The sequence below is a fragment of the Lithobates pipiens genome, unplaced genomic scaffold (assembly GCF_037356315.1).
Source record: "Lithobates pipiens isolate NorthernLeopardFrog02 unplaced genomic scaffold, aLitPip1_a1.2 Scaffold_18, whole genome shotgun sequence".
NCBI classification, from domain to species: Eukaryota; Metazoa; Chordata; class Amphibia; order Anura; family Ranidae; genus Lithobates; species Lithobates pipiens.
Window position 1 is genome coordinate 189,087,910 of NW_027507758.1, and position 12,538 is coordinate 189,100,447.

Genomic DNA, 12,538 nt, shown 5'->3' on the forward strand with positions numbered 1-12,538 from the left:
CAGGATCATAGTGTATCCTTACATTTTAAAGAGTGTCACCAACAAGACCCTAGTCTTTTACAATTCTGCGGTATAGATTATGTACACCCCTCATGGAGGGGCTCTAACCGGGTGAGGGAACTATCTCAGAGAGAAACTAAATGGATCTTTTTGATGAAAAGCATGGCACCGAGGGGAATGAACATCGAATTGGATGTGAATTGCTTTATTAGCAACTCGTAATACCCTACCATTTATATTGGAAGCATGGGAATACCCATATGCGACATCTGGATTAATTAATACATTTTTTGTTCAACAGTTCCGTGTAGAAATGACCAATAGTGACATCTTATTAACAATAATAATTTTAATTGATGTCATGTAGATAGGTGAATGATGGCATGTTACGCACATTTGGATAAAAATGTATGGAGCGATTATATTGATGCGATTGTTTTATACACCGCACTAGTGGGGTTGCATATGGGCGTAAAATTATGCTGCCATTTGCGCATATAAATGCTTTTTATTTATTTTAGTTTTTAAAATAATTTTATATGATTTTATTTTGATCACGGGATAATGATGTGATGTACATTTTTATATATGATGTGATATGCACTGTTAGGATTACATATGCAGTAGAGCAATTTCTCTGTAAACTTTAAGGCAATGTTGACACAGAGATATGGCATTCGTTATAATGGGGATATGAAAATGTGGTCCATTTGAATGTATAAGGTGTGCTGTGACCACTAGTGCTTTTAGTTTAGCTCTACCATATGCCCTTAGAGACATTGCTGGCAGGGACAGGTTATGTGTTGTGTGTAGCTGCCTTTAGGGGGGAGGGGGGAGGGGGTGAGATTCGATTGCATTATAGCACTGTGCTGCTGATGGTTGATCGGGGAGTTGATGCTGCTGCCTCCCTGTCGGTCTTGGTGGACCAACGTTGAATGTATGTGGGTCGCAGGGAGGAGGAGCCCGGATGCGTCATGCATTCCCTGGTGAGTGAGGTGAGGGGCTGGCGCGTGCGCGGTGGCACCGTGGGGAGTGTCGGAGGTCTGTTTTGGATCTGACTGGCTGGGAGGTTGACAGCATCTGCGTCGTGTATTCCCTGACTAGTAGAGCGAGGTGCTGGCGCATGCGCAGCAGCGCCATTAGAAGTGTCTGATACCTGACGAGCTGAGGGGGGGTAGCATCTGCGCATGCGCGTCCGGACGATTGCGAGCGGCATTGTGAACAGCTGTCTGTTCGCAACCCCTCAGACGCAGTGCCCTCGTATTAGATCTAGGGATTAGAGGGGAGGTTCTTGTGGAGATGTGGGTGGCTCTGAGTGATTTAATCAGAGGGGGCAGGTGACATAGGGTGATTGTGGAGTAGTGGGCGTGACTGAAAGGCATGCCTATTATGGGATGGCTGCCATTACAATAAAAGACGGTACTGGGAGCCAGATAGCCAATCCCATGAATAAGTCCTATGACGAAACATGTCGGGGCGTGGCTATCTGGCAACTATCTTTGATTGATTCAACACTGCAAACAAGGCGGAAGTGTGTGTGTTTGTAACACGAGGAACAGGACTGGAGAGAGAGTGTCATTGGGCTTGAACTGAGAACTTTGCTGTGGGGTACCATACAGCGGAAGGAGGGGTGAGAGACATTACTGACACTGCTAATTTTGACCAGTATCCACTGTGACCACCAATGCCTTAGAGTGAAGCATGCTGTTGTGAAGGATTGCAGTGATTTTGAAGTGCTTTTTCCAAGTCTTATACATGTGAGTGCATTATTGAGTGGCTTTTAAAAGTGTGCTATTAAAGATATTTTATAGTGTTGCACTATGGGAGGCCTCTTTTTTTCTCTTTGAGGAACTTTGGGAGATAACCTTACTGGAGTCTGAAAAGAGGAAAAATATTTGCTGAATGCTGTGTGCTGAACATCTACGGTCCTCATTTAAGTGATTCAAAACGCCTGTTGAGCCTGGTGCGAGAGTGCCAGGCGCTATAGTTGGTGAGTGCTCCATCTAAAGGGGGGTCACTGTCACTGTTGGTGTGGTGAAGGTTTCATCATTTTGTGGACACTGATAAGAAACTACACAGAAGGACTTGCTGGTCTTTTATATACCAATATTAGTCCTCTTTTTTTGGACACTTCTTTAGGACTTGTTTTTTTGTTTTAACCACTTTCAGACCGGACCATTTTGCTGGTAAATGACCAGAGGTCTTTTTACAATTTGGCACTGCGCTGCTTTAACTGGTAATTGCGCGGTCATGCAATGTTGTACCCAAACAAAATTTGCGTCCTTTTCTTCCCACAAATAGAGCTTTCTTTTGATGGTATTTGATTGCCTCTGCGATTTTTATTTTTTGCGATATAAATGGAAAAAGACCGCAAATTTTGAAAAAAAATGATATTTTCTACTTTTTGTTATTAGAAAAATCCAATAAATTCAATTTTAGTCATACATTTAGGCCAAAATGTATTCAGCCACATGTCTTTGGTAAAAAAAAAGTCAATAACTGTATATTTATTGGTTTGCGCAAAAGTTGTCACATCTACAAACTAAGGTACGTTTTCTGGAATTTACGCAGCTTTTAGTTTACGACTGCCTATCTCAGTTCTTGAGGTGCTAAAATGGCAGGGCAGTACAAAACCCCCCCAAATGACCCCATTTTGGAAAGTAGACCCCCTAAGGAAATTGATAAGTGGCATGTTGAGCCCATCGAATATTTTATTTTTTTGCCTCAAGCGATTGAATAATGACAAAAAAATATTTTTTTTTTTTTTTTTTACACAAAGTTGTCACTAAATGATATATTTCTCACACATGCTATGGGCATATGTGAAATGACACCCCAAAATAAATTCTGCTGCTTCTCCTGAGTACGGGGATACCACATATGTGGGACTTTTTGGGAGCCTAGCCACGTACGGGGCCCCGAAAACCAAGAACCGCCTTCAGGTTTTCTAAGGGCGTAAATATTTGACTTCACTCCTCACTACCTATTACAGTTTTGAAGGCCATAAAATGCCAAGATGGCACAAAACCCCCACAAATGACCCCATTTTAGAAAGTAGACACCCCAAGCTATTTGCTGAGAGGCATGTTGAGTCCATGGAATATTTTATATTTTGCCACAAGTTGTGGGAAAATTACAAACTTTTTTTTTTTTTTTTCACAAAGTTGTCACTAAATGATATATTGCTCACGCATGCCATGGGCATATGTGAAATGACACCCCAAAATAAATTCTGCTGCTTCTCCTGAGTACGGGGATACCACATATGTGGGACTTTTTGGGAGCCTAGCCGCGTACGGGGCCCCGAAAACCAAGCACCGCCTTCAGGCTTTCTAAGGGCGTTACAGTTTTGAAGGCCATAAAATGCCAAGATGGCACAAACCCCCCCCAAATGACCCCATTTTGGAAAGTAGACACCCCTAAATTTAGGGGTACACTAGTGAGACTAGGTAATAAATGGCGGGTGCCCTGAAACTATAAAAAAAATAACTAACCAACCAGCGTCACCTGTAACAGTTATATGGTGATCACTGGTGAAAGGGTTAACTAGGGGGCAATCAGGGGGCTTTATGCGGTAGTATATGGGGGTCCCTGGCGCTATAAAAAGCTGGGGCGAACCTAAATACCTACCTGCCTAACTAGCGTCACCTGTGACACTAATACAGTGATCAGAAAAACGATCGCTTATTAGGCTGGGTTCACACTGGAGCGATGTGGGAACGCCACGAATGCGCGGCGGGTTCCCGCATCACATGCCTCCCGGCGGCAGTTCACACTGCCCTATGCGAACTGCTGGGAGTGTCAGTGAAATGTTAATGACACCCCCAGATCAGTTCGCATATCGCAGTGCGATCTGAAAACTCGGATTGCATGGTGTGAACACCCATGCGATCCAATTCTGCTGCGGACCAAAAAAAGGGTCCCGTGCGAGTTTGCGGCAGGTGCGGCGGGTGCGACACGAATTCAGCCATACTATCTGTATGGCTGAACTCGAATCGCACAGAGATCGGATGTGATTTGCACTGCAGTGCGGTGCGAATCACATCCGTTCTCATAAACCGCTGCAATGTGAACCCAGCCTTAGTGACACTGGCGACGGGGGGTGATCACGGGGTTAAACCTTTATTGGGGGGGTTAGGGGGGTACCTTAGAACTAAAGGAGGCTAACCCTAACTGCCCTAACAGTTATTACAGTCACAAATGACACCAGCCGGGTGATCAGGGGGTTAAACCTTTATTAGGTAATAAATGGCGGGTGCCCTGAAACTATAAAAAAATAACTAACCAACCAGCGTCACCTGTAACAGTTATATGGTGATCACTGGTGAAAGGGTTAACTAGGGGGCAATCAGGGGGCTTTATGCGGTAGTATATGGGGGTCCCTGGCGCTATAAAAAGTTGCGGCGAACCTAAATACCTACCTGCCTAACTAGCGTCACCTGTGACACTAATACAGCGATCAGAAAAATGATCGCTTATTAGGCTGGGTTCACACTGGAGCGATGCGGGAACGCCACGAATCCGCGGCGGGTTCCCGCATCGCATGCCTCCCGGCGGCAGTTCACACTGCCCTATGCGAACTGCTGGGAGTGTCAGTGAAATAATGACACCCCCAGATCAGTTCGCATATCGCAGTGCGATCTGCAAACTCGGATCGCATGGTGTGAACACCCATGCGATCCGATTCTGCTGCGGACCAAAAAAAGGGTCCCGTGCGAGTTTGCGGCGGGTGCGGCGGGTGCGACACGAATTCAGCCATACTATCTGTATGGCTGAACTCGAATCGCACAGAGATCGGATGTGATTTGCACTGCAGTGCGGTGCGAATCACATCCGTTCTCAAACCGCTGCAATGTGAACCCAGCCTTAGTGACACTGGCGACGGGGGGTGATCACGGGGTTAAACCTTTATTGGGGGGGTTAGGGGGGTACATTAGAACTAAAGGGGGCTAACCCTAACTGCCCTAACAGTTATTACAGTCACAAATGACACCAATGCAAAAAAAAAAAAAAAAAAAAGCAATTGGTGTCACTGTGACTGGGGGGGCAGGGGTAATTGGGGGGGTGATCGGGGGGTAAAGGGGGGGTGTGAGTGTGCCTGGCATGTTCTACTGTATGTGGGGTGTGTTGGTGCAACTCACCGAACCTCTCTCCTCGGTGCCGGAACGAAAAATACCGACACGGAGGAGAGAATACATCACTTCCTCTCCTGTGTTTACATTACAGGAGAGGAAGTGATGTCACGGAGGATTTCCATTCGTCGAGAGCGATCGCGAGGGGGTGGCCATGAATGAATGGCCGCCCCCTCATCCCGGATCGCTCTCGAAGGAATGCCGACCGCCGCAGGCACCGGGGGGGGCCCGATCGGGCCCCCCACCCGCGGGCAGGCAGGGACTTATATATACGCCCATATGCCTGCCCGTGCCATTCTGCCGACGTATATCGTCGTGCGGCGGTCGGTAAGTGGTTAAAACACATATCAAGATGTGGTTTACACATTCGCACTTTGTGGTTTAATGATAATTGTATTTGCTGTGTTGTTCACTAGCATTTCAAAGGAAGAGCATATCTGTGTTTAGATATATATATATATATATATATATATATATATATATGTATTTGGATTGATATATAATTTTAATTTTATTTACATATATTCATCGGGTGAATTAGGGTGGTTTTTATACATATTTTCAGATAAGTAGAATAAGAGCTAGGTAGCCCCTTTCATTCACTATATTGATAAGTATATACTTTTGTAAGGGTATATAGCTGGGTTTTGTACTTATTAAGCGCCACAAGGTGATATTGATTTGACAAAGTGAAGTTGTTGGGTTATATTTACTTTTTGATTTAAATAGGAGTTTCGTTTTGCAAAGGAAGTTGAATGAGGCAATGCAGTCCATAATTCAATTAAATGCAAGGAAAGATTATTTTTTATTTTCCTTGCACATCAAGTAATCTTTGCAAAGTGAAATTTCACCGCATTCACCAAGCTCTGGGACAAACTGTTTTACAAACTGAACAGCCTATTTGCATTAAGCCAAACCCATTAACTGCATTATTGTTCAATGCTACATAATTTTGTGTTGTGTTGTCAAGATAAGTACCATTTGAAAGCTCTTGCACTACTACTAGGCTACATTTTCTCACATACTATGGGCATACCCTTGCTTGAAGTGAAATCTCACCATATCCACTAAGCTTTGGGGAAAACCGACTTGAAAAGTGAATAGCCTATTTGCCTTTAGTAAATCAATCTCATTAACTGAATTATTATTCATCTTGTTACATCTTGCTTGAACAATACTACATATATATCAATGTTTAACATTGTGGGCATTTGTAAAAAAATGTAGGCCTTTTTCAATTTGATATGAAATTTAGTATCTTAGGCCTCTTGCATATAGATGCCTAAAAACTTGATTTTTAGGCTTACTGGCATTTTTTTTTACATCTAAATGCAACCCATTGTTTTTAATGGGCCTGTACACACAGGTGCGTAAACTTGTGCTGCATATAGATTAGATCGGCTAAAAAAAAAATACAAAACTCTGCAATGCTGGACTGTATTTTTCACCTGTGTGTGCGTATAGGTGCAGATATGCACATCCAACACATTTACTTTGCTGCCCATCCTCACATTTTTAATGCAGGAATTTTCTGCCATAAATCTGATGTTTATACATCAGCACTGTGTGTGTTAGAATCCTAAATGTGCTTAAACCCATCATGTTTTACTGTACGTCATTTAATTTAAAAAATAATTCTGATTTAAATGATGTCTAATTTAATCATATATATCCAACAGTGTTCAACATAAAAAGGTTTTACCAAACAAACCAAACATAACATTCTTTGATACTTATAAAATGGGTTGATATAATGTCAAACCAATAGGAGATGCTGTTAAAGTAGTCAATAAGATTTTAGTTTACCTGCTTATTAACTTGTAGTTAAGTTGAAATCCTCTCGAGACTATGAACAGGGCATCAATAAAGAATTAAAGTTGTTTTAAAGTGTTTTTACCTTGATGTATTCTCTGCATTAAAAGTAAAAAACTCCCCACTACTTGTTCTCCCACCCCCCCCCCCCCCCCATCTCTAAACACTTACCCGTCTCCTTACGCTGCAGTGCAGCACTGGTGAAAGTAAAGTGAAGGAGGCTGTATATAGGAAGATGTCCCTGAAGTTTTGCTGAAGTCAAGTGGGCTTCCCATAACCTCCTATCCATATCCAAGCTATTAACCCTCAAATAACAAAAACAAAGTCACGGACTGTTCTGACTCTGGGTGCTTGCGTTTGGTGTGCCTGGTTGTGCAGGAGTTGGGGATCCAAGTTAATCAGCAGCCCCTATAGGGGTGTGCTACACATGCAAATGAGATCTTGTCACCAAGAGATATAAGAAGCTGAGTCCATCTGTAACTGAATATTTTTTTGGGGTGGACTGATCCTTTCATTCTTTTATTCATAGATTCATTTGTTTGTAGATCTAGCATTCTGAGTGCAGCAATATAAACTTTACAGCATCCATGTCATATAAAAAAACAGTTTTCTGAAGCAATACCCTCTCTAATAATCAAAGATTTATAGATTAATTACTCTTTTTATTCATATATGCAGTATACTTATGTATTATTATGCTTTACTCTGTTATGGTAACCTACTGGCGCATATGTGGAGGTCCATCAAGGGACGTGTACACAAAATTGGAGCTCAAACTTTTCTTCTGACAGAATTCATGAACTAATGCAGTGTAGTTCTGCTGATGCTATAAAAAAAATGAAAACACAATAAAATGTCTGTCCCCAACTAATAAATGACATTTGGTATTAAATATTACAGTAACCGTTAGCATAGTCATATTTCATTGTAAACTTTTATACACTCTATATGTTAATTCACTTGCATGTCATCATTGCATGGTAAAACTATTACTATAAGGTAAAATTATTCAAAAAAAAAGTAAAAAGGCTGGAGGACATGGAAAGTATACCATGAGTTTTGACTTTTATAGAATGGAAAATTTGTCTGGGTATCAGAGGTGAAGATTTATAAAATCCAATATTGAAACCTACATCATTTTTTATTTTCCTCCCAATATGTGTTAGCCTAAAGGGTTAAACTTTCAATGGGATATCAATTTGATGTCTCCTTAAACGTTTCAGAGAGGCCTATTTATCAATGTTTTTACCCAATTCTTACAACTTTTATCCACGATTCTATGATGCTCAGTCTGATGCCTAGGTGTGGTACTAAAGCTGGGGAGTGTTTCTTCTGCCTTTAGAAGCCCCCATTCCAATAATGCAAGCAGGTCTACTGGTACCTAGTGCAGCTCTGCATAGAAACCAATTCGCTTCCAAGTTGTTTTGTCAGAACTCAATTGAACAATCTTATGTTAGAAGCTGATTAGCTGGAGCCTCACCAGGTTTTGCATTCTCCAAGTTTAGTAAATCAACCACAATACGACAGTCCCTGGTCCAACTGCACCAAGACTGAACAAAAGTAGTAATCTTGAGGCTGGGTAGATGAGAGGTAGTAGCCGGTAACAGAATCTAGTGACAGTCCAAGGTCAAGGCAGACAGTGCAACCTGGTAAACAGTTCTAGGGTTTGAGCAGGTAGAGAGCAAGTGTAATACAGTTCTAAGGTCAAGTTTAGCAGCAATCCAAAAGATTAGTCAGGGTACAAGTTCGGGATGAACAATGAATATTTCAAAGACAGGTAACACAGCAAGCAGAGCATGACAGGTAGAGAGCTAGGTAGCAGCAATAATCATAAGCCCAGAGCCCCAGGAACACACAGCCAACCAGGGGGGAGAAATCAGAAACAGGGTGTGTGGTTGTAGGTCAATCAGTACCATTAAAACTAGGCAGAGGCCACCTGCTACCTAGCAACAAGGATACCCTCAGTGGCGGCCCGTGCACTGTGGGTGCATGGGCAACGCCCTCCCATCCATGCACCCGGCCCCTTTCAGGACACTGGACACATTTATTCCTATGTTGGGGGTGGGAGGGGTGGTACTTTATGAAGCACCTGATGCTCTAATAGGCCTTAAATTAGGGTAGGCTCAGGGAGCAGAGTGCTGCCAGAGCCGCAATCACCGCAAGTGGGTATAAGTGGCTGCATATGATGGGTACAAGTGACTGCGTTGGATGGGCACAAGTGGCTGTGTTTGATGGGCACACGTGGCTGCAGTTGATGGGCACACGTGGCTGTTGATTGGCACAGTACCCTGCGATTTAGTGCAATACATTTTTGTAAAGTAGTGCATGCACTAGTTTTTGTGCAGTCCAGTGCGATTTCAAATGAATGGGCTGAAAATCGCAGTCGCACATTGGGAATGCAGACCATGTTCCTGTGCGATTCAGGTGTGAACAGGCCCTTAGTGTAACACGCTCTGTGCTACTTGTAAAAGGGCTTGTAGTCTGAAATGCATTGCTGCGGACTTTTGCTTTACTTTCCCAGTAAAGATGGATTTTAGATCAACACTGATACAGTGAGCTGGAAAATTTGCCGTTTGATTATTAATTCATATTACATATTCATTAACGATTATTAATTAATAATATTTTTTTTCCTCCTTTTTACATGTGCTAAAAAAAAATTAATGTAAGACTGTTTCACTTTGTAGAGGAAATATGGTAAAGCTGTGCAGGGAAGGGCAAAATTAAGGCCTCTTTCACACAAACGATACGCTCAGGTCCGCCTGTCAGTTTTTTAGGTGGACCTGAGTGGATGCTCCATAGACCTCTATGGAGCGTCGGATGTCAGTGGTCACATGTCCGCTGACATCCGACATGCTCCGAAAAAGTGTGACAGAGGAAAAACCTATTTTTCCATCTGTCTGCGGATCGGATGACGACGGACTCTACGGTCCATCGTCATCCAATCTCCCATAGGGGAGAGCGGCACTCTGATAGGTCCGTCCCTGTACAGTGTGCAGAGACAAACCTGTCATCTTCCTGCTCAGCGGGGATCGACGGAGCAATCCCCGCTGAGCAAGCGGATGTCCACAGGGGGTAGGTTCATCACTGATTCTTCCTGTGTGAAAGAGGCTTAAGAAAGGAAAAACTAGAATATTGCTACTACATGATTGGATGATTGAAGTGAACTAGCTACATTCACTAAGGTCAGTTAACAGCCTCTACTCTTCTAGTAAGACAACACAAATATACAGTATATGTGCAGTAGAAATGACAAAATATTTTAGTTTCATCAAATATTGCCATTCGGTTAAAGCATTGTTTTTCCTTATGTGGCACTGCCACACAGATGCACTGTGATTTTCCCGCAGCATAGGTGCAGTGCATTGTAGTATGTGCTAGCCATAGACTTCTATTGTATTGAGTAGTTTTGGTGCATTTTCTGAAAGTGCACCAAAATTCCTGCATTCATGACTTTTTGTGCACTTTCAGAAAATGCATCAAAACTGGCCAATGCAATAGAAGTCTATGGCAAAGCACAGCTAACCTGCAGATACACTGCTCTGCACCCGTGTGGTGGGAAAACCACACTCGTATGGTCTTAAAAATACCTCTGATGCGGCAGTTGATTGTTGCAGTCCACATTCAGCTGTGCTTCTATCCAAACTAGTCTCACTAGTTGTTAATCGGGCCAGTCCATTTTCACCAGTGCTTGCATCCAGACTTACATCACTAGTGCTACAACACATTTGAATATAACAACAGCGTTAGCAGTGAACTTTCAATCTGTCAGGTATAATCAATTTACAAACATCTTTCCAAGTAGCTTATGACTTATATACTCTCTGTGTTTGGGGGCATGCACCCACACCCGCATAGATGTCAAATTGGGAGCAGCAGCTGTGTCCATGTGTCATCACATGCGTGATGAAGGGGTCCTGCGTGGCTCCGAAACATTGCACCTTCCTATCTGTGAAGTGATAATTTCTCAATAAAATGTTTGGACTCAATCTGAAGATCCATGGTGTGCTGGCGAATATTTTCCCTGTCACGTATGATTTAGTCTCCAGCTGGTATCTGCCGCAGCACCCAATATTTCAGAGCCTTCTCCAGGAACGTAAGCGATGGTTACATGCAGCCGCTGCATCCCAAATGACATGAAACATGGCCCTCGCACGGGCATATGCAATTTGTGTGAATGAGGCCTAACACATCTACAGTTGTCAATTTTCTCTAAAAGAGTAGAGGTATAGAACCCCTGTCAGATTTTTACTTTTTTGTTACGGTTTCATAAGGAAATGTCTCTAACAGAGCTCCAGGTAGCAGTAAAAACATGGGAGACCGAGAAGGGCGGCGTGAGACCGGGTCCATGAGTGGAGGCAGAGTGGTATTTTAGCAACGAGTGGGGGTGACCAGGGCAGTGACACCCATTCAAGACTGACACAAGAAGCGAGTGGGAGGTAAATCAGTAAGACCAGAGACCGGGTAGCAGGACTGGAGACTGGGAGTGTCAGGAGAGGTGGCGTGTAAGTGAAACAGGGGGTGTGTGTAACAGGCAGTCGGTGAAGCAGTTTGAACAGGCTCACCAGGGGAGACTAAAGCCGCGTACACACGGGGCGGACTGTCTGGCCAACTTAGTCCGTCAGACAATCCGACGGACAGTCCGTCATACTTTCGAATGAACGGACTTGCCCACACTCGGCACTTTTTGAGCGGACTAATACGGCGTACTAAGTCTGCCATACTATCCGCCCTACTTTTGAAATGAACAGACTCGCCCACACACGCGGAGGAAAGTCCGCTCATTTCGAGCGCGTCTCTAGGTAGGCGGGGCCCGCGAAGGAGACGTCGCTGGCCCCGCCGCCTGGTATGGACTTAAAGGGGAACCCCAACGCCGAAAAGAATCGGCGTGGGGGTCCCCCCCAAGTCCACAACAGACCCTTGTCCGAGCACGCTACCCGGCCGGCCAGGAAAGGGGGGCGAGCGAGCGCCCCCCCTCCTGAGCCGTACCAGGCCGCGTGCCCTCAACATGGGGGGGTGCCTTGGGGAAGGGGGGGCCACGCGGCCCCCCCACCCCAAAGCACCTTGTCCCCATGTTGATGAGGACAAGGGCCTCTTCCCAACAACCCTGGCCGTTGGTTGTCGGGGTCTGCGGGCGGGGGGCTTATCGGAATCCGGGAGCCCCTTTTAATAAGGGGGCCCCCGGATACCGGCCCCCCACCCTATGTGAATGAGTATGGGGTACAATGTACCCCTACCCATTCACCTGTAAAATAAAAGTACAAAAAAAAACACGACACACGAGATAAAATAATTTATTGCACAGCTCCGGGGGTCTTCCGTCTTCGGGGGTCTTCTCGCCGGACTCCTCCGCTATCTTCTTGTAGCTCTTTTGCTAGCGGAGGAGTCCGGCTTTCTTCCTCGCCGCCGGCCTCTTCTCCCGACTTCGGGGGTCTTGTCCCCCTCTTCGGTTCTTCTGCCGGGCCACCGCGCCTTCTTATAGCTCTTTTACAGGCGGTGGCCCGGTCTTCTGTCGCCGCCGCTGCTGCCGCCTTCCGTTCTTCTTCCTCTTCTTCTCCTGGAGATGTTGCCTCGACGATCTCTCCGGCCGGAAT

General features: G+C 44.5%; 1 protein-coding gene across 1 annotated transcript in view; it reads right to left on the bottom strand.

Moving 5' to 3' along the window:
- Positions 1 to 12,538, bottom strand: part of LOC143987598 (interferon-induced, double-stranded RNA-activated protein kinase-like) — a 329,449-nt gene that overhangs the window by 174,594 nt on the left and 142,317 nt on the right. Inside the window, exons 7-8 of the mRNA XM_077486452.1 lie at positions 10,535 to 10,661; positions 7,667 to 7,770 (exon numbers count right to left, since the gene is read on the bottom strand). Of these exons, the coding sequence (XP_077342578.1) occupies positions 7,667 to 7,770; positions 10,535 to 10,661 (231 nt within the window). The remainder of the gene's footprint in view (positions 1 to 7,666; positions 7,771 to 10,534; positions 10,662 to 12,538) is intronic.